This window comes from Rousettus aegyptiacus, unplaced genomic scaffold (genome assembly GCF_014176215.1).
Source record: "Rousettus aegyptiacus isolate mRouAeg1 unplaced genomic scaffold, mRouAeg1.p scaffold_m13_p_7, whole genome shotgun sequence".
Taxonomy (NCBI): Eukaryota; Metazoa; Chordata; class Mammalia; order Chiroptera; family Pteropodidae; genus Rousettus; species Rousettus aegyptiacus.
The window spans coordinates 41,082,072-41,101,218 of NW_023416310.1; the positions used below are offsets into that span (position 1 = coordinate 41,082,072).

The 19,147-nt window shown below is 33.0% G+C and overlaps 1 protein-coding gene across 4 annotated transcripts in view; it reads left to right on the forward strand.

Annotated features, from left to right (window-relative positions):
* AFTPH (aftiphilin) overlaps window positions 1–19,147 on the forward strand; it is a 59,983-nt gene that overhangs the window by 19,476 nt on the left and 21,360 nt on the right. For all 4 annotated transcript variants that reach the window (XR_001598815.2, XM_016159836.2, XM_016159838.2 and 1 more), the window contains exons 2-4: window positions 3,799–5,750; window positions 16,689–16,840; window positions 18,720–18,846. Coding sequence is in view for 3 of the 4 variants with exons in the window: in XM_016159836.2 (XP_016015322.2) it covers window positions 3,831–5,750; window positions 16,689–16,840; window positions 18,720–18,846 (2,199 nt within the window). In the remaining variant the exon portion in view is untranslated. The remainder of the gene's footprint in view (window positions 1–3,798; window positions 5,751–16,688; window positions 16,841–18,719; window positions 18,847–19,147) is intronic.

A 19,147-nucleotide genomic window follows, 5' to 3' on the forward strand; every position in this document is an offset into this window, starting at 1 on the left:
GGTCTGTGGTCTAGTTGATCATAATGTACCAACAATGTCAATTTCCAGTTTTGCTATTATACTAGAGCTATATAAGGTGTCACTATTCGGGAAAGTTGGGTGAAGGGTGAACAAGACTCCACTATTTTTGCAACTTTCTTTTAGTCTATTATTATTTCAAAATAAAAAGTAAAAAAAAAAAAAAAAAAAAAAAGCTATGTTGTATACCCATGTTCATAGCAGCATTAGTCACAGTAGCCAAAAGATGAAAACAGCTCAATTTGAGTTTGTCTGAAGTTTCCTCATGAATCAATTCAGATTATGTATTTTTGGCAGGAATGTTCTGGAAGTGATCCTGTGTTCTCATTGCATCTTGTCCCTTGATACATGATTTCGATGTTCCCATTACTAGTGATACTCATGTTGATCACTTGATTAAGTGTCAGGCTTTACCACTGTAAAGTTTTTCCCTTTATAATTGAGTTTATTGTAAGGAGCTATTTTGAGGGTATGCAATATCCTGTTCCTCATCTAACTTTCAATTTATTCACTTACATGCTCCTATCTGTGAGGACTGATAGTTTGTTATTTTATTCATTAGATCATAATCAATTATCTTTATTTTGATGTTCAAGTTGTCACCAATTTAACTAGTTGGAGCCCTGTCGAGCTGGCATTTATGTCCTTTTGACATGTTCCCATCATTATGAATGCTTTTAAATTTTTTTAAAAAATCATGATATTAATGACTACATAGTATGCTATCGTAAGGTTATAGCATAATTTGTTTAAATAATTCTTTCGGAGCATTTTGCTTTATCCTCCCCCCGCCCCCGCCTTTTTTTAAGAGTTTGTGTAGTATAGGCAGATTGCCTTCTGGAAGCTTTGTAGTAATTTATATACACACCATCAGTATGTGTGTGCAGGTGTTCATTTCTCCACACTTTTATTAACTGAATATTTTTAAATAATAGGAACTTCATAATTACAGGGAAAGTGTTAGAGGTCAAATTACCTTGTACACTAAACATTTGGAAGAGGTTATCAGGACTCTAGACAAGAGAAGAAAATAGGATTTATGTGTATCTTTTACTGTTTTTTTTTTTCTCTTTAAATCATAGCAGAAAAAGAAGGTATCTCAGAACTAAAGCAGTTGTTTCCTCCTTGATGATGCTAATTTTGTAAGGAAGACAATTTTAAAATAGACATATTACAATGGGGTCTTTGACTTTTCTCTCCTGATTAGCTTATTTCTTTAGAGTAACTCACAGCAACTGACCAGTCATTGACCTTAAAGATCTTTTTCAAAATTCTAAAGTGAATCTCTAGTAACCAGCTATGTAACCTTTGAGAAAGTTGGTCACCAGTAAGCCCCATTTTCTTCTTCATCTCTAAATTAATATGATTTTTAAGGTACCTTCTCCCTGAAACTGGAAGACCTTATGCAATTTTATTCTGAAAATTGGAAGAAAGTGATTTTTGCTTTTTAGCTTGCAAAACTGGTTGAATTTTTTAGCAAACTTTTCTTCGTGTGTCCGTTTGGACAACTGAATTGCAGAAGGTACCAATTCATTGTTTATAGGTTGATTTTATTCTAGGACTTTGTTTATTAATCCTCCCTTTGCTCTTAATGTTAGTTTGTCTTGTGGTGCTTTTGATTTTAGTACAGAATAACCAAGACATAGATTCCATTTAAGAATTAAATGTATAAAGAAAGGAAGTATGATAAACTAATGGGTATGGGAAGGATCATTCTGTAAATGGGATTATAGTAATTGCTTGGCTATTTAGAAAAAATATTTTACTTAGACCCTTGCTTTAGATCATAACTGAAATAAGTTCTAGATGTATTAAAAATTAAATATTAAATACTCTGAAAGTAAAATGAAAGTGAATGCAATTTATTAAATCTGTTTGTATGATAGGAAAGTAATGATGAAAATTACCAATGAAATGATCAATTGATTTGACTCCTTAAAATTTAATTTGAGAAAACACTTTGGCAGTTTGGCACTTGTCACGTGACTCAGCATTCATACTCCTGGGTATTTATGTTAGAGAAATGAAAACTCATGTTCCCTTGAAAACCCATGTCTAAATAAAATTTTATAACAGTCTGTACATAAATGTTGATAGCAATTATTTGTAATTATAAAATATATTTTTAAAAAAATAACCCAAATGTCCTACATGGAGTACATGGAGAAACAAACTGGTACATATTTACAATATACTACTTGGCAATAAAAAGGAATGAACTACTGATCCATGCAACAACATGAATAGATCTCTAGAGTATTAAGCTGAGTGGAAAAAGTGAACTTCAATGGGTTACACAGTATTTGAATCCATTTATGTAACACTCTTGAAGTAACAAAATTATAATGATGGAGAATAGATTAGTGGTTATCAGGAGTTAGGGTTTAGGGAAGAATGTGACTATTAAGAGATAACACGAGGGAGTTTTCTTTATATATATGAATATTAGTGAACTATTTTTGCAACTGTTCTTATCCCAATTGTAGTGATGGTTACTCAAATCTAATCTATGCATGTAATAAAAATTCATAAAACTAACACACACACACAACACAAAAACAACTTGTGAAATCTAAACAAGGCCTGTAGCAGAGGTAATAGTGTTGTACTGATGTCAGTTTCCTGTTTTGATCGTGTACTATCATTATTTACCCTATTGGAGGGAACTGGTTGGAATATGCACAATAACTCTCTGCAACTTCTTGTGAGTACTAAGTGATTTCAAAATTGAAAGTTATAAAAACAAATAAATAAATTGTGGTATATTTAGACAATGGAATATTATTTAGTGCTAAAAAGAAATGAGCTGTCAAGCTGTGAAAAAACATGGAGGAACCTTAGATGCATATTACTAAGTGAAAAAAGCCAGTCATACAGTGTACAGGCTATAGGCTGTAGGATTCCAATTATATGATATTCTCGAAAAGGCAAAAAACTATAGAAACCGTAAAAAGATCAGTGGTTACTAGGGGCAGGGAAGAAGAAGAGATAAATGGATGGAACACAGAGGATTTTTAGGGCAGTGAAATTATAATGATGGAAAAATGCCCTTATACATTTGTCCAAGCCCATAGAGTATACTGCACCAAGAGTGAACCCTAATATAAACTATGGACTTTGGATGACGATAATGTGTTAATGTAAGATCATCAATTGTAACAAATATACCAATCCAGTAGAAAGTGGTCATAATAGAAAAAGCTGTGCATGAGTGGGGGCAGGGGCATATGGGAAATCTTTATACCTTCTGCCCTTTCATAGTGAACCTAAAACTACTCTAAAAAAAGGTAGTAAAACAACAAAATCAACTGGGTCAGAAATAAACATTGAAAAGCAAAGTGAAGAAAATATTTGTAGCAATTATTAGAGATAAAATTTTCATGTCTTTTTTTAATATATATATATATAAACCTCATATAAATCCATATGGCAAGCCTTGAGTCCCTATAAACTAGAAAGAGAGCTTAAAAGAACAAGTGCCCCTAGAGAGAATTTCATAGATGTACTTTTGTAAGTGTTTATTGGAAATTTTCTGGAATCCCCAAATTTAGTAATATACGACCCAGTGCCCTTGGAAATATACACTGCAAGAGAGAAAATTATTTTTTTTTGGCATATTATGATAGCTGAGAAAAGTAATCTTACCCAAGAGAAAAATAGTTTAGAAGATACAAAGCATTGTAAATTTACATTGTTTTACAGTAGCTTAGAGAATTTTTTAAAGATCTTATTATATGTCACCTGTCCCATCCAAAAAAAAAAAATCTTTTTTTTTTCCAGGTGTAAATTAATTATTTGAAAGCAACTGAAGAATGGAGCCAGACATCATTCGAATGTACTCTTCATCCCCACCACCACTAGACAATGGAGCCGAGGATGAAGATGATGATGAATTTGGGGAATTTGGTGGGTTTTCAGAAGTTAGCCCTTCTGGTGTAGGGTTTGTTGATTTTGATACACCAGATTATACTTGTTCCAAGCAAGAGTTTGTACCTTCAAACCATTTTATGCCAATTCATGATTTCTCAGAAAATGTAGACAGCCTTACAAACTTTAGGTCCATTAAAAATGGTAAGGATAAGGACATCACTGCTGAACTTTCTTCTCCTGTGAAAGGGCAGTCTAATGTTTTACTCTCTACCACCAGCAAAGAAATAATTTCATCTAAAACTTTAGATACTTCCATTGATGGCTTAGAAAGGCCAAGAGATTTAAGTAAAGTAGTGGAGCAAAGACAGAATGTTGGAACACTTGAAAGTTTCTCTCCAGAAGATTTTAGAACTAATATGAATGTTGTTCATCAAAACAAACAGTTAGAGAGCTGCAATGGTGAAAAGCCTCCTTGTCTGGAGATTCTAACAAATGGGTTTGCAGTATTGGAAACTGTAAATCCTCAGGGAACAGATGATCTGGACACTGTAACTGATTCAAAAGGAAGAAAGCCTCTTAGCAGTCACAGTACTGAGTATAATTTAGACTGTGCACATAGTCCTGCTGAGGAATTTGCAGATTTTGCCACATTTTCCAAAAAGGAAAGGATACAGCAAGAAGAAGAAATAGGATGCGCAGCTTTAAATGATAGAGAAGCACTAACCATACAGGAAAACAATAAAATTAATAGAGCCAATGAACTGAATTCTATAAAAGGAGCATCTTTGGGTAGAAGCTTTGATGATAAAGAAGACACTGATGGAGAGGAGCAGGTTAGCATTTCAGAAACAAGCATGAAGAGTAACAGAGGTTTCAGTACTGAAGAACAAGACCTTCCAACATTGCAACCAGATGAATTTTTAAATTCAAATGTTCAATCAAAGGCTTGGAGTTTGGTAGACTCAGCTGATAATTCAGAAGCCAGTAGGAGAGAACAATGCAAAACTGAGGAAAAACTTGATTTATTTACTACTAAATGTGTTGACCTATGCATGGATTCTATTAAAACTCTTGATGCTGATGATGAAGTTAGTTCTTCCAAAGAAGACAGTAGAAAGTTTACTGATTCCCAGAGCCCCAGCATTGATCCTACAGAAGAAAACGCTTTGGATGATTCTATAAGTGTAAAAAATGATGATAGTAGTAACGACTTTGTGACTTGCAATGATACTAATGAGGATGATTTTGGTGACTTTGGTACAGCCAGTGGCACAACTCCACCTATTGTTACTAGTACTCAAGATTCAATGAGTGATGTCACTTTTGAAGAATCCTCAGAGCACTTTCCACATTTTAGTGAAACAGGTGATGACTTTGGAGAATTTGGGGATACGAATGCTGTTTCTTGCCAAGAGGAAATTATATTTACCGAATCAGACCAAAAACAGACTTCTGATAGTTTATCAGAGGAATGTAAGTTGGCAAGAAAGTCTACAAGTGCTGAACCTGTTTCAAAACTGAAAATTGAGAGTGAGTTTGGAGATTTTGATTCTGTGCCAAATATTCAAGGTGACTGCAGTGCTTTTCAAGACTCTGATGATTTTGCGGACTTCAGTTCAGCTGGTCCTAGCCAAGTTGGAGAGTGGAATGCTTTTGAGGATGGCCAGAAAGATAGTTGCTCTTGGGCTGCTTTTGGAGACCAGGAGGCTGCTGAATCTCATCAAAAGGAAGCCTGGCAGTCACATAGGACAGATGAAAAGAGTGATACTCTGGGAACCCCCACAATGTACAGTGTCCCATTAGTAACTTCCAAAGGAGCAGTTGCCGGTCATCATTTACAGGAAACAGCCACTTCGGTTCAGGTATTTACTAATTTTCTCTCTTTTATGTGATATATCAATTGCTGTGGAGACTTCGAACTTAGCTTTTCAAAAATATTTTTAAACTGGATACCTGTTAAAGGAGTCTCTTTATGATATGGAATGGTTTCCTGATTTGTAGGTTAGTTGCGTTTTTCACAACCCTTTGGTAAACCTTAGATAGACAATCCTATAATAATACTCGGTAAGGTTTTTCTTTATCTCAGTGAGTTTTTTAATATTTACCAAAATACATCGACTTGGTTTTTTGATGAATATAAATATCACTTATGTAAAAAATTAATTAGCTAGTCAATTTCCACTGAATTCTTCTGTTTTTACCTTTATAGTAATTTTAAAAGGTTAAACTGAGATTTAGAAGACTTTTTTAAACTTCAGAAAATAATGTCTCTTAATTTCGTCTACCAAAGACCTGGGAAATTGAAGGTATTGTTTTGATTGCAGGAGAGAGCAAAACAGAATTTGAAACCTCACCCTGTGCTAAAAGGCTATAGGATATTGAAAGATAAAATTTGAAAAAAGCAGATTTAGAACTCATAATTTGACAACTACTAAAAGACCCGGGGTAAAGGTGTAAGATGGATTAAGGTTTAGACCTAAAACAAAAAACAACCATGGGTGACTTATTGTGGTTGTATTTATTTGCTTATAATTGCGTGTAGATGCACATTTATGATTACTCTTCCTAAGGCATAGGTATGTAAGGGAAAATGTTCTTTACCTCTCAGCCCCTGTACTTTTATCCTTTTCAGGTCTAGACTCAGAGAAGATTTATTACGATTTATTTTGACCTAAAGTAGCCCCTAGAAGTACAGCTTGATACCTGAGTTGTACCATATGCTAAATTTTAGTTTTTCTCAGCCCCAGAGGTGTGGAAGAGAACACTTGAAAATAACTGCTTTATATATAATTGATATATGTAGCACTTGGTTGACAAGCTTATTTTAAAGATACCGAGAATGAAATCAGAATCTACAAACTCTACTCCAGTTATCTTTTACTAAGCAAACCATTTTCATTGGAAATATATCTAAAGTCTGAATGTTAATTGAAATGGTTATACATCATTGCTTTGATGCCTTTGATATATGAAGATATCGTTGAGAGGATGGTATTACCAGTTGGTGTGCACAGTTAATAACTTTCATTTGACTTTAAGTGTCTGAATAGCTTAATTTGTTAATTCAGTTATTACATACATGATTTGGCTAATGTGTATTATTTCTCATGGAGAATTTATTATTGAGGCAAAAGCTTGCCATTTTAAACAAGAAGCGTATTAATTATATAATACAAAGCAAACACTGTTGATTTTGACCTAATCCTTTCCCTGTTTAGTTTCATCTTACCAGAGTATAGGTGACACTAGTATTAGGTGATCTTTAATTTATAGCCTTAAAACTTTTAACATCATCAGGTAATGAATTCTTAAAAATATGACCACTTCAGAAAGGAATTTTCTGCATCATACGAGTTGATCGAAGTTATTTATGTATAATTTGATAACTGAATATAGGAGGTAATAAATTATATAGACTTTGTGGAATCGTACAGATCTGAGTTTGAATCTTGACTCAGCCTCTTATAAGCTTTATGATTTAGGACAAGTTACTTCTGAATTCAGTTGTCTGTAAAAAAAGAGATAATCCCTACTTCAAAGGACTTTTGTGAAGATAAAATGACAGTAAATTTTAAAATTAGGGGAAAAAATTGACAAAAAAAATAAGAATTTTGTAGTACGATTCTGTTCTGTAAAAATAAAACAAAAACTGTATTGATATGGCAAGATGCATTAAGACTTCCTGAGATTTGTTTGGCTCAGTCCTTAGGTTTTTATTTGTGCTGTATGGGTTATGCAAAATGAGCAGAACTTGGAGTTAGAAAGGAGAAACTATTAAAAGGGACTGGAAGAAAAGTTTAGAAGAAAATGCAGGTAGGGAAATAGGTAAGCCCATCATGAGTAAGTAACTTGAGTAATTGAAAGTAACTTTTATTCTTATCCTGCCGTTGTGCAGGAGGCTTGTGGCCTGCAGTTTCTTCCTTTTCCAGGATCTTTGGAATAAGTACATTAATCTGCAGATTAGATTTATTAATATTTTTCTTAAAATGTTTCTCCCAGTTGCTACAGTGTTAGGGACAGCACACAAATCCTCGTATAATGACAGTAAATGTTAGGTTTTTTAATGGTAAAATTTTTAATGATCTATTCCTGTCCAGCCTTACCTGGATGCTACAACTCTATCTTGAACAGAGTACTATCAAGTGGTTTTGTGCAAATTCAGCTTTAACAGAATGCTGTGAGAGTCTTAGAATTCAAAGCTCAGTTAGTTCAAACAAACATAGAGAATAATTCTTTGCTTTGTGAAGTCAGACAAATTGTGTGGATATCATTTCAAATTTTGACTTTTCACTGTATTTGGTGTGTGACATTGTCCACGTCCCTATTTTTTTAGTACTTTCCTTTTTTAGCCTATCAAAAAGATATCTCAACATTTTAATAAAATATGTCTTTTTTGGGTCAAGAGACAATCAGTTATTGCAACTTTATTGCAATAATTTGTTACTGAGGTAGAGGAAAATCAGAAAGAAGAAATCTTTCAAACTTATAAAACGTTCTTAGTCAAACTAAGCCTCAAGATGGTTCAAGCCTTGATGTAAGAGCCATACATGCCCATTTATTGAGAAATATTCTTCCTCTACAGTGAATGTTTTTTTCTGAGAACCCAGAGTTTGGTATATTTCATTCTCTTATATTAATTGTACAGAAAAACAAGTAGTGATATCTCTATTATGTCCAAATTGGAAAGAGATCAAAACTCTTCTTCACTTTTTGGACTAAGATTTAAAACAAAACAAAATGACAGCAAAAAACAAAACAAAACAAAACAAAACAAAAACAAAAACAAAATCCTCCTTACTTTCAAAGCAGTACTTTTTTCCAGAAAACCATTATATATACTGTTTTAACAGTTTTCTTTTCTTTCTTCTTCTTCTTTTTTTTTTTATTTTGGCTATTAATGTTCCATACAGAAACCTTGATTGAAATAGCCAAGATGCCTTTTTCTTAGATGTATAGTAAATATTATAAGCACTGCATTTAACTTTGAGCTTTTATAAAATTCAAAAAATATTGCTCTGGATGTTACTTGAGATGCTAGCTAATTAATGAGTAATCTTTTTCTATTGACTGTAGAAAAGGAAGCTATGAGTAATTTTTTCTTATTAGCCATATCATTGAAAATGCTACTAGGAAAATTAAGATTTGTTTTGAGAGCTCTAAAAATTAAGAGTGTTACAAAAAAGAAAAAGAAAAAGAAAAAAAGACTCACTAGTACTTTGGGTTATGTTATTCTGAGATTAAGTTATTGGTTTGTTCACCAGGAAGTCAACATTCTCAAACTGAGATAACTAATCCTACTTTTCACCTTTATTTAATCACCTGCTTAAGATTTATGCAAGTTTTCCTTTCTGTGGTGAACACTTGAACTTATGACAAAACAGAAGTAAGCAACAAAATAAAGAAATTAAATGGTCAAAAGATATGAATTTCTAATTTTAAAATAAGTCCTAGGGATGTAATGTATAGCATAATGACTACATGTAGTTAATAATGCTGTATTTTATACTTGAAAGTTGTTAAGAGAGTAGATATTAAAAATTCTCATCACAAGAAAAATTTGTAACTCTGTGATGATGGATGTTAACTAGGCTCACTGTGGTGATCATGTTGCAATACACACATATAGCAAATTGTTGTATACCTGAAAGTAATTTAATGTTATATGTCAATTATATCTCATTTTTTCATAAAAGAAAGAAATTATGATTTTGGTCTTATAGCTCTTTTGTTACTTGAAGTACTTGGATAGCAATTCCTTTTGTTATTTTTCCCTCAGAAAATTTGAAATTCTGAGCTTTAATTCCAAAATAGTTGGAAATACCTCATTAGCTTTATCCAGAAATTGTGCAGAAAGGGCAAAGCGTCTTTCAAGAGCATGGTCACTCATGTAGCTTGAATTTGAGGATTGATAAATATACAATTGTAGGCTGTACTTGATATCTTATTTAATATTTAATGATGGTGAGGCATAAGATATCCTCTTAAATGGAAGATTAAATTACCCAGTAGATTTATGTTTCTTCTAAACATACATCCACTTAGAGCAAGACCTAATACTTGTCAATATTAAAACTATTGACAATAATTAACTTCTGGAAAACTAACTAGAAATATGTTGAAGGAATTTTAGGAATTACCTTAAATACAAGATACTTTAAAGGAGGTTTGCATTTGAGTGGCAGAAGAACCAGAGTCTATAAGACCTTAAGTGCTGGTCCTACACACCCCTTTGAAAAACTGAATACTTTCAATTCACTTAATCTTTTTTGTACTCCAACGTAGACATTTATAAAACAGAGGTGTATTAGTGTTCTCCAGCGAAACAGAACCAAGAGGATGAGTGAGTGGGTGAATGGATGGATAGAGGAAGGAAGAAAAGGAAGGACTAAAGGTGGGGGAGATTATAATGAACTGGCTTATGAGACTTTGGAGGCTGAGAAGCCCCAAGATCTATAGTCTGCAAGCTGTGTTCAGTAATTGGATGAGGCCCACTCATATTGGGATGGATAATCTGCTTTACTCAGTATTACAGTTCAGATGTTAATCTCACCCAGAAACACCTTCACAAGCATACCCAGAATAATGTTTGACCAAAAGCCTAGGCACCTCATGGCCCAGTCAAGTTGACACCTAATATTATGTGTCTCTATGTAGCTTTCAAGATTTTTGGAAAACTTGTAACCTGTTTATTACCAAGCCATACCAGTTGGGAAGCTCTGCATTAGATAATATGATTTATTTGCACAAGTGGGTAAAATGAAAATTCCTGCTTATGTAATCCAGGGCTTTTTTCCTCCAACCTCAGAGAAGATATGACAGAACTGGGAGTGAGTATAAATGAATTCATGGATGATGCTTTGCCCCCATTGATGAATTAAACCATTGGGTAGTTAATTGTTTTCACTTTCCCAGATATCCTGTCTGGTTTGAGAAAAATTAAAATGTAAAGACATTCAAGGTAAAAAAGGCCCCTGTTATGAAAGCAAATACATCTGAAATGGGAAATACTATAAAAGCCAGTATACCTTTGGAGAGTAGTATACCCAAAGCTGCCTATGACTTTTGTGAACCCCTTGCCCATAAAAGATAGTTATAATTTTATAACTTGATATAAAGATGAGTATGTTACTATTAGGTATTAAAACATTTTCATGAATCCCTAAAATTATTGTGGGCCCTACGCACTGTGCCTACTGGGTAAGTTGGTCCTGGGTGTAGTATAGTGCTTAAAAGCAAGGCTCTGGAGTCCCACAGCTAAGTTCAGATTCATGTTTCAGCACTAACTTGCTGAACCTCATACTTAAAGAATAATAAAAGTACTTATTTCAAAACTCTTATTATGAAGATAAAATGAAATTGCACATGTAAATGTGCTTAGCACAATGTTTTACACATACGTGTTCAGTAAGTGTTAATAATCTCAGAAATGAACTTGGAAAGTGGTCTTCAAAGAAATAGTGTTGCCAACTGGATTTTTTGGCAAATAGTGAGAATAATAGGCAAATGAGAATTTGTGTGGGAGAGCTTCTACTTCTGGCTATATACTCACTCACCAAACTATTTCGAGAGCAAAGCTGCTGCTTTGGGCAAATTTCCATTCTCAGAATAGGTTTGACAAGTAGGAACTCTTCTGAACCTAAGTGCTCTTCTCTGCAAGTAGCAGACCTCTTCCTTTGGCTTCCTAGCACTAGACAGAAATAGAGAAAATCAAAAGGGAGTCTGGCACCTGCTTTGAAGAGCATTTGACTTTCAACCCTACATTTATCAGAGGTACCAGTTTTTAAAATGTTTAATGGCTAAATGCGCTGCTGTTTGCCAGGCTTAAATTTAAGACCTGTAAGAATTAAAGGACATGACTAGTTACATAAACTGGTATTCAGCTAATCAGTCATGAGTTTTCTAATTCCAAATTCAAGGGAGAACTGATGACTGTTTTTCCTCTTTGAGGTCAAAGGCATTTAAAATTCAAGTAATTGGTGTGAATGTTATTTTATTTAGTTACTATTATAACCTCATCTAAATATTTAGTATGCTAAGTGCGTGTGCATTTATTTCTTACCCTCACATTAATTTAGAGTACAGCACTGACTCTTTAGTAAAAATTTACAATTTGCTTTGTTGAAAACTGTGAATTGTAGTGTTAGATGAAATAATTTGCTTTTTTAAGTATAGTCTTCACTTCAGTTAATAGTTGGATTCTTTAATGGCTAGAAATGTTACAAAGTCAGTAAAAGAATGATTTGGAGGAAAGAAAGTAGGCCTTGGAGTTGACTTTTGAATCAAGTCCTTGCTGTGCACCATACCAGCATCAGACTAGTTAGTTATCTTTATCTCCCTAAGCTTTAGTTTCTTTATCTGTAATGCGAAAACAGAAATACTTATCTTTCTTGTTTTTTTTTAAGGAGATTTTTATCAAGTAATATATGTAGAACATCAAGCATAGTACCTAGTACGTAAAGGTATTCAACTATTATTATTTATGCATGTTATAATTACATAAATATATCCAACCTATGTACAAAAATGATTTAGATGTCTTACAATAAGATATACTTTTGTAAATAGAACAGATACACGCCATTGCAGTCTTGAATATAATTGAAGTACGTCTTTAAAAAATATATATATTGCACATTAATATAGTTAACATTCCTATACAAACTATGTGTAGGAACCTACATACTGGAGCTTCAAGATAAGACACGGTCCCTGCCCTCAATTTTTTTTAGAATTTAGAACTGTTTTGATGACAACATAATATCGTAGTTAAGAGCACAGACTCTGAAGCTATACTTCCTAGGTTAGGATTCAGCCTCCTCATGTAGTATTCACGTGACCATGGATGAATAACTTCACCTCTTAGTGTTCCATTTTTCTCATCTAGAAAATGGGGGTAATGATATTGTTACCTCCCTTATATAATTCTTAAGATGCTTAAATGAGCCGATATTTGTAAAACATTTAGAATAATGCCTGGCATGGCGTAAGGACTGTGTAAGTGTTCAATAAAACTATAATGCACCATAACAGGCTTTTGCAGTTTCTGGCTGTATTTCAGAGAATATCTTTTAATCTTTTGCAGAATTTAGGCCTTCACTTTCTGGACTGGGTTATACTGATATTGTCTGTTTTACATATGCCGTCTTGTCTGCCTAGGGAAACTAGCTCAGCCAGTCTGACTTTTACCACTAAATTTCAAACAATAAAATACAGCATTGGGAATTTTAAATCTAAGTCTACATGTACTGTAACATGTCAATAAACATTATTGTTCATTTCACATCTTCTTCTGTATTAATCTGCTACAAAGAGTTTGAACAATTGAGTAGTGTCCTCATTTAATCAAAACCAGGAGTAGACTTCTTATATGGCTAGATATACTCTATATAGAAACAAGAGTTCATATAATAAGGGTAACATAAGGTTCCTTTTTACTCATGCACAGTAGAATAAATCCTTTTTACTCATGCACAGTAGAATAAATCCAAGTTTAAATAATATTTCACTTCATTGACTCTGGTTTTGGTGCAGTATTAATTGTATTACTGATTTGGTTTAAGGTTGTTGTATATATTAAACTATCCTTGGCTGATAGTGTTGAGGGAAAATTATATATATATTTAAAACAGTTAAAATTATTTAAATTTTTAAAACAAAAAACTCCAAACCTTTACCAGTATAGTTTTGAATTTCTTTTATCTCATGCTCAAATTTTATGCTCAAAATAGCAGTGATTTTTAAAAATATTGTCTGAGTATAACCTGTTTTGGGAAGTCTTTATCTTGAAAAAAACATGTCTGCTTGGTCACAAGAAAAATTATTCTTAAGGTAGGTTAATTTCTGAGCATTATGTTAGTTACATTCTTGTACCAGTTTTACTTTCCATATTACTTGGACTATGTTCTATCACATTTTTGAACTTTTAACTTTATTGTGCTTCTTGGAAAGTAAAGCACTCTTAAACGTACCTAATGTGTGGTTTATACACTTGGTATTTCATAATATGGTCAAGCTTTAAGTCATAAATGCCAGTAAGTCAACCAAAACGTTCACCAATTTCCGAAGTTTAAAATCCACAAGGAGTAGCAGTAACAGGTTCTATATATAAGCAGCTCTTGAAGATATTTTTAAATTAGGTACTTTTTCCCCCAATCCAATAAGGAGGATCTTGGGGAGGATGCAAAATATTTGGCTGATTTAATTTCCTGTATGGTATAAATTGATAGATTGAGACAAATTTTTTCAAAATGATTTAGAGTGTCAAATAGTGATAGAGAAACATCCTTAGTGAGATTTGGACCTAGTTTTGACATTTTTATTCCCTAGCAGGCCACTGTGTGCATATGTGTTATTTATATAATAACCTAGTAGTAATTAAAGCTACCAGATCTTGAGTACACACTGGGTACCAAGTCTTGAATCCTCTAATTGGTTATCCACCTTTTGAGTCTCAGCCCCTTGGGTCCACAGTCCTCTAGTGAAGCATTATAATTACATCAGCCATTTACTTACTGGAATTAACCAGTAAGTAACTAATAAATGAAATTTGGCATTATTTATTACCATGAAAAAGATAATATGGTTCTAAGAAACTCCTTTTAGAGGATGCCTTTTTACTATCAAACTGATCTGGTAGATAGTTGGCAATTGATATACTTTTAAAAGTAATATGTCAGAGGAAATTTAATTTTAATCAAACTCTTTGTTAATTCTCTTAGCTGCTTTCTTGTTGAATTGTTAAAGAATGCTATTCAGTTAGTAGACTCTGGTTTTTTAAAATCTTTATTTGTTCTTTATTTATTGTTCTATCTTGGTTTGGCAGACTATGGCCTACAAGACACATCTATCCTGCCTCCTATTTTAGTAAGTGAAGTTTCACTGGAACACACCTACTTATTTGTTTACAGATGGTCTGCAAAGCCAAAAATATTTACTCTCTATCTGGCCCTATGTAGAAGAAGTTGCCCACTTAAGTCAACAAAAGATTTGAAGCAATCATATGTAATATGTAATCCTAAGGACATATGGAACTTTTTTTTAAAATTTCCATGTAATTTGTGTTCTTTATGAGAATAGATTGGGGAAGAAATAAAAACAAGTCGATTAGGTCAATGTGATGTTTTATTTCTTCAGGTACATTCCATTAATTTTAAAAGACCTGGTAGTTATGCCCATGTGATTGAATGTGTTTTGGGGTCATTTCTTTTTTCCCTTGATTAATATTTTTTCTATCCCATTAACAGGATAACAAAGAGGATATCAAAAATATTCTGTTTTAATATACAGAGAAATAAAAGTTGGTCATATGTGAATTTTTGTTTACCTTCCCTGCCCAGGAGATGCCAACGCTCCTCATGTTTCCAATTAGATGGTTATCTGATCCCTTTAAAAGTAAAGTCTGTCCATTCCCTCTGTTGAAGTGCGTAAGCATCAGTCCCCCTTGACACACTCAAGTTTCACAAGCCTTGGGATCTTGAGCTTACTCTTTACTGTAGGTTTCATAATTGATACTGAGAACTTTTCTCATATCACACACATGAATATAAAGAAGACGCTAAAGTAACTTGGAGCAATAACAGAAGAGTACTCTGAGACTATGCAGTGTTAAGTTTTTTGCTCTGATGCTGCTTTCAAAAGAGATTTTAGTTTGAAAAATATGTTTGTGACAACAAACATATTTTGGTTTTCATTCTTCTGTTTGCTGACTATACGGAATGGCAGAAATCAAGTGTTAAGTTGTGTTACTTGGCAAGAAGTAGCACCATGATGTAGTGTTCTCTTATACACTGGGTGTCTTTTCAGAAGAATACTTATCCATCCAACAAGCTTTAACTTGTTAACAATTTGTATTCCTATTTGATGTCTATGTAGTGAATTGAGCTACTACTCAATTTTACATGTATCTGAAATGCAGTTGGGAAAGTGAGAATCAATGTTATTGTAGGTTGCATTTGTAGGTAGAATAAACCTAATAGTACCCCAAAAATGTAAATTAAACCCAACAAGTTTTAATTAATGAAAATAATACAAAATCTCAGTATTCTTGGTGAAATTACTCAGGAACACACAGGCTTTGCTTGGAGGAAAAGCAGTGTTCTATTAAAAAATACATATGAACTTACCATAGATGAGTAGAGAAATGGAATTTCTAAAAGATAACACATCATCCAAATAAATTAGTTATTGAATTTCTCAGTAAAAATTGAGACATTCTTTCCTACTTTGTTCTATTAGCAGCAGAGGTATTTCTGAAAGGCTTTCAAAATATAAGTGTTTATGGCTAAGAAAAAGGTTTGTTCAACTATAATAGCATAATACTTTTACAAGCATCGCATCTCTTTGTTCCTAAATCTAGAGTATGTGAATGGTAGTAAGAAACATCCCAGTGTGATAGAATGTGAATGCTGTCTAGTTTTTTTGTTTTTGTTTTGGCCAAATTATTCAAACTTTGTGATTGCTTCCTCACTTTACAATTGGGTAATAATATCTTCTTTGTAGAATTTTCAAGTGGATTAAGTAAAATAATGTTTATAAAGTACCATTTATGGTGCTTGGCATGTAACTACACTTATTTGTCACCACTATATCACCATGATTATTTAATCATTTGAAACAGCTGTTCTGTGAGTAGTTATGCTTCTTTTACTCAGTGTTTCCTGCACCTGACTGGTAGTAGTTTTCCTCTCTTACAGTAGTGAGTAGGGCGTATGTATGTGTCTTTGTGTCTGTTAATGATAAAATTATGATATTATTAAAATTAGAGAAATGAAAATAAACCTTTGGGGGGTGTTTTGATACAGAAAGCTTTACTAAACCGCCTGGAGCGAATTTTCGAAGCATGCTTTCCTTCCATATTTATCCCTGGTACTGAAGAGGAAGTTACTTCCCTGAAGCACTTGCTGGAAACAAGCACCTCGCCCATGAAAACAAGAGAGGCCTTAGCTGGAAATGGGTAAGTAGTAAACACTTGTTAGCATGTGTATTTATTTGTTTCAACTGTTTTAATTTATAAGATTATCTTTAAAATATTATGGTTCTAAAACATTATTGTGTTAAAGTTTGAAAATCTTATTATCTAAAGACATGATTTTAAAAACCTCCCTGCTTCTCTATGTATGAGCTTTTTTATATATATATTTCTTAATCAGTATTCTAATCAGTCTTACAAGTCTCTTTTGATTTCATTATATGATAGATGAGAATTTAGATCTTACATCTGCTCTTCTCCCTTTATCATCCCAATAAACTTAGAGTTTCGGTTAAATTTGATTTGGCATTTTCATTAATATAATCATGTAAATAGTGTTGTGTTCACTGCTTAGCTACTATTTTCTTTACAGTTCAACTTGTTCCTGGACTTAAAAATTACCTCTCCTTTTTTTATTTTCAAAGTCTTCCCTACCATCCAGCAGCCTGTTAAATATAATTTTATTTGTGAGCAAGTCTATCAAGCTGGCCATTCCATTTTTTTTCCTAGGGTCCTCCATCTTCTTTTTTCAATCTGGAATGGATTCAGTCTAGGCCTCTTAAACTTATGTTGTCTTGGGGCATTCCTTTCACTAAGATCCCATTTTGGTGGAGCACTTCCTCTAATAGCCTCCTGAGGAAAAAAAAATACATAGGAGATAAAGTTTTATTTTATTCTACCTCACATTAAATTTGTAATGTAGGATGTTTTGTTGCTGGTGTTTTAAAATCTCACGATGAAATACTTTGACACGAATTTTTTTTCATTCATTGGACTGAGCACCAGGTAGAACCTTTCCATCTGGAGGCTTCTGCTCTTCAGCATCGGGCAATTCTCCTGTATTGACATTCTCTTCATTGTCTTTTATTTCTGGAACTCCTATTAATTATAAGATGTTAGAGGGTCTAGATTGACTTTCTCATTTTAATTTCAATGTTATTCTTATTCCTGGACTCTTCTCTTGCATTTCCTTACTCTCTGGAGGCATTCTCTTCTTCTGCAGGTCTCTCCTTCATCTCTCTTTGTGACCCCAGTGTTTGTGACTAAGAGTCTTAAATATCTCTGAATTTCATTGACGATGGAGATTATTTTTGCTTCCTGATTTTTGTTTTGGGGTGATTTCTGAGAAGAGAAGGGAACAAAAAAGTTTATGTTTTGCCAGCTTAAAACTGTTTGGATGCATTTTTTTTTTTTAATTGCTAGTTGTACAAATAGTTCATACTCTTAGACCCAGGAATCTCTCTTCAAGAAATTCATTCTAAAGTTATAACAACTCAACAGCAGCACATACTATAAAATACAGGAAGATACTCTTGCCTTACTAACAGTAGGAGCTGAACAGTACAAACAACTTATTTAAAACTATAGAATTATGGCTAAATAAATGATGGTGCATCAGTCTTAATAGAATATTATACTGCCATTGAAAAAGATACATATGTAGATGAGAATATGCTTAAATTCTGAAAAAAGAACACAATTATATATCCACTGTAATTGCAACTGTGTTTTTATAGCTCGAGACTCAAGGAGAAAGCATAAATGTTAAATGGCTGTAGTAAGGTAGAATGCTTAGTTGATTTCTTTCTTTCTTTCTTTTAAATATTTTTGTTTTAATATTTTAAAAAAACATACTATCTAAATTTTAAGTCATTGGCATATTATTTTAAATGAGTTTAACTTAGTTACTTTTCTAGTTACTATAAGTATTGGCTGTTGATTTCATTTAGATTTCATTCAGAAAAATCATGTCGACTCAGGATTAATTGGAATGTATAATATTTCACAGTCACATTAAAAGTAGAATTCATGGTTAAAGCTATTGAGTAACCTGTTGTTGGTGGCTTCATTATAACCTTTACAGGGAACTGCTGAATGTGTGGACGGAGCTTCAGGATATCCACGATGCATATGGCTTGAAATATCAATGGGGTGGCTCCCATAGCAACAAAAAGCTTTTGTGCTCCTTGGGAATAGACACTCGAAACATTGTGAGTTTGTTAGTACCTTGGAAAAATTTCAAATCAATCTATGGATGTTTTTAAATTCCATTAACACTTCTATTCAAGCTGTGATAAGCTAGTTCCTCAGAAAAATAAATATTAGTGTAAATAAATGTTCATATATTTTGAATATGCCAACTTTTAAACATACATCTATCTAAATTTTTCTCCAACATTTCTTATTTTTAGAAAAAAACTTTTAAGTGTTTTTCCTTAACTATAAGATGAAGGAATTGGACTAGGAGATAAAAATATACTCTATGTAGGCATGTCATTCACGATATATGTA